Below are 3,096 nucleotides of genomic sequence, written 5' to 3' on the forward strand. Positions count from 1 at the left end.
TGAATATTATTTTGACTATACATTTTTAAAAATTTTAGAGATATACTCTTCTTTAAAATGTGTTTTTGAAAATAACATTGGTCTATTTTCTTTTTACCTTAACAATCACCTTTTTTAATCAGTATGTGGTCTAACACATATATCTTTCTTTTTCTAATTGATTTTTATTGGAGTATGGTTGTGTTAGTTTCTGCTATGCAGCAAAGTGAATCAGTTATACGTATACATATATACACTCTTTCTTAGATTTCCTTTCCATTTAGGTCACCACAGAGCATTGAGTAGAGTTCCCTGTGTTATACAGTAGGTTCTCATTAGTTACCTATTTTATACATAGTAGTGTATATAACATACATCTTTCTTTTATTCCAAATCATCTCTGAGGGAAATTGATAATTGTTAACATGTGTGTATGTGTGTTTATATTTACCTGGAAATATGCATTTTTACACATGTTACCTTAGGACAAACACCAAAATATTAGCAGAGGTTAACTCTGAAAGAAGAGATTAAACATGATTTTTCCTGTTCTGGAGTTCTTTTGTGTTTTTCTTACATTCCAAACTATGTATTATAATCTTGGATTTCTTCCATAATATAAAAAAATGTTATGTTTTAGAAAATAGTAGTTTTCAAACCCATAGTTCATTCAGTCTAAGGTTTTCAGAAAACAGATATGGCTGCAAAGCTTGATCAACATCAAAGAGGAATATTTTCTCAGAGTCTTAATTTCATTTATTATGTTTTCTTTTATCATACATTTATTTAAACATATGGGAAATGATTTATTTTTTGAGCCTTACTTCAAATTATTGGCAATGTCAATCTATGAAAAAGACAGGTATTTTTTTTCCCCCATGAAGTGAGATAGTTTTCAATCTGCCATAACATGTGCCCACACATCTTCACTCTGAAAATGTAGTATTCAAGTTAAATCAGGGCAGATTATTCCTTTTTGACTTTTACAACTGTTATGCTGCTGCCAGAAGTCTTCTCGGCATTTGCTTTGAATTCTGTCTTCAGTGCATCTCTCACTGCTTTTGCACAGATCTGGGAGCACCCGAGGTAGCTGAGTCCCACCTGTCGCCAATATGCCACCATGATGTTGTGAGTGGAGTCCCTCCCACTGAATCGCAAAGATGAGGTCAGTGTCAGCTCAGTGTGCAGCCTACCTTGGGAAACGATATTGTTAGCTTGCAGTAATACTTGAATATATAAAATAAAGGCTATAAAGCACTTGGGGGAATTTAGTATGTTAATTTCATGTTATACTTTTTTATTGTTTAATATTAGTAATGAATTCCATTAGTTTCATAAGTATGCTGCCGATCGGGTCAAGAGATCTAGTTTGCTTGAAACTTAACTCACATTTTTACCCTTTATGTTTTCATATTCCAAGATTTGGTGATGTTAGAGAAGATAGGTATTAGCCCCTCATAGACAATTTCCTTTTAGATGGAGAGTGCCCAATCTGTTTATTAATTGGCCCACTTGGTTGTTAATTCTCAGGGGGGCTGGAACTATGTTTTGTTCACTCTTATATACCTGTCGGTTGGTCCTGTGCAAGGCATTTAGCACTGACTTGATAGAATGGAAGTCTCTATGTGTTGGCTTTCTTGATGTTTGCCCACCAAAACCTGATCCGTCCAAAGTCATCCACATCTCAATTAATAACATCTCTATCCTGCTGTACTCTCTTGGGTTATAACCTGTGGATTTATCCTTAATTCCGATCTTTCCCCATATCCTATCCACCTCTATATCCAAAGTGTATTCAGAATCCAACTTCTCATTGCATTCACTATGGTCTCAGACTTCTCCACTCATTTGGATTATTACAATAGCCTCATGACTTCCTGCTTCCATTCCTCTACTCTTGAATTCTATTTACTCTAGTGCAGCCAAAATCATTTTCTTAAAATGGAAATTAGTCCACATCCTCCTTTTTCAAAATAATTAACAGCTCCTATTTCACTGAGTAAAAAGCCAATGGCACACAAAGTTCTACCCAATCTTGCCCTGAACCTCTCTGACTTTTCCAAGTACTATTCTCCCCAACTCCCTCCTCTCCAGCCATCTGGTCTCTTTGCTCTCAGTGAAGGCTGCAGGAGGCTTAGAAACTTTGCACTCTATCTAATCTCCATAAGACTGAATCACTCACCTCAAGATTTTACTCACCTGTCATTTTCTCATTGGGGCTTACCTTACCATCCTATTCAAAATTTCAACCTCCAACTCCTTGCTTGCCCCCTTGGTTCCCTTTTTCTTGTTCAATTTTTTTTCCCTACAGAATTTATGACCTTCTAGAATACTGTATCTCTATATCTACCTATCTCTCATCTACCTATCTATCTTGTTTAGTTAGCCTCAGTCTATTAAAATATAAACTTCAAATCAGGTTGTTCTTCCCCCCACCCCTCTGATTTATCTCAAGTGTCTAGTACAGTGACTGAAATATATTTGATGAATGAATGAATGAATTTTATTGTCTTGTATAAAAGTGTAAAGTGTTTGTTTCTGTTATTAAGGTGTAATTGCCACCTTATTTCATATATGCCAGTATTTTATTTTAGTGCAAGATGTCATTGACATTATTTGTTTATTGAATATTTATGCAACCACACTGACTGTATCCTTTGCTTCATAATAAGGAATACACTGGTTAGGAGAATCAGAAGGATATGAATGTTGAGGCAAAGCTCAGATAGTGGAAGCAGTAGTTGAATATTTTATAAAATAGTTCTGATAGCAATGTGTTTAATAATCTAGTGACTGTCTAACTGATAAAATGTGATTCTAGGTTCTTAACACTTCATTGAAGGAAACTACTTTTAAGGTTAACAAATAGGACAAGAATTAGTGAAACTATTTAAAATTCATTTTTTGCAGGCTTGAAACACATAGTCTCTCACAAAAATAAACTGTTTTATTATTAAAGTTAATTTAATTTATAAATATAACCCTAAACAAGGTAAATATTCATAATGGTTGACCTGTATAAACAACTAGACAAGTACATAAAATAATAAATGTATGTTTTTATATAAAGGGCACATTCATGTTAGATGGTGATAACATGTGCTTTTCCTGATTATA

At 34.0% G+C, this 3,096-nt stretch overlaps 1 protein-coding gene across 1 annotated transcript; it reads right to left on the reverse strand.

The window, feature by feature from the left end:
• Positions 1-945: 945 nt before the first annotated feature.
• On the reverse strand, positions 946-1,101 carry LOC109547345 (ATP synthase F(1) complex subunit epsilon, mitochondrial-like). The gene has a single exon (XM_019919349.1). It carries the CDS (start codon positions 1,099-1,101, stop codon positions 946-948), a length of 156 nt encoding a protein of 51 aa, XP_019774908.1.
• Between the last annotated feature and the right edge of the window lie 1,995 nt (positions 1,102-3,096).

The sequence above is a fragment of the Tursiops truncatus genome, chromosome 1, assembly GCF_011762595.2.
Source record: "Tursiops truncatus isolate mTurTru1 chromosome 1, mTurTru1.mat.Y, whole genome shotgun sequence".
Classification (NCBI taxonomy): Eukaryota; Metazoa; Chordata; class Mammalia; order Artiodactyla; family Delphinidae; genus Tursiops; species Tursiops truncatus.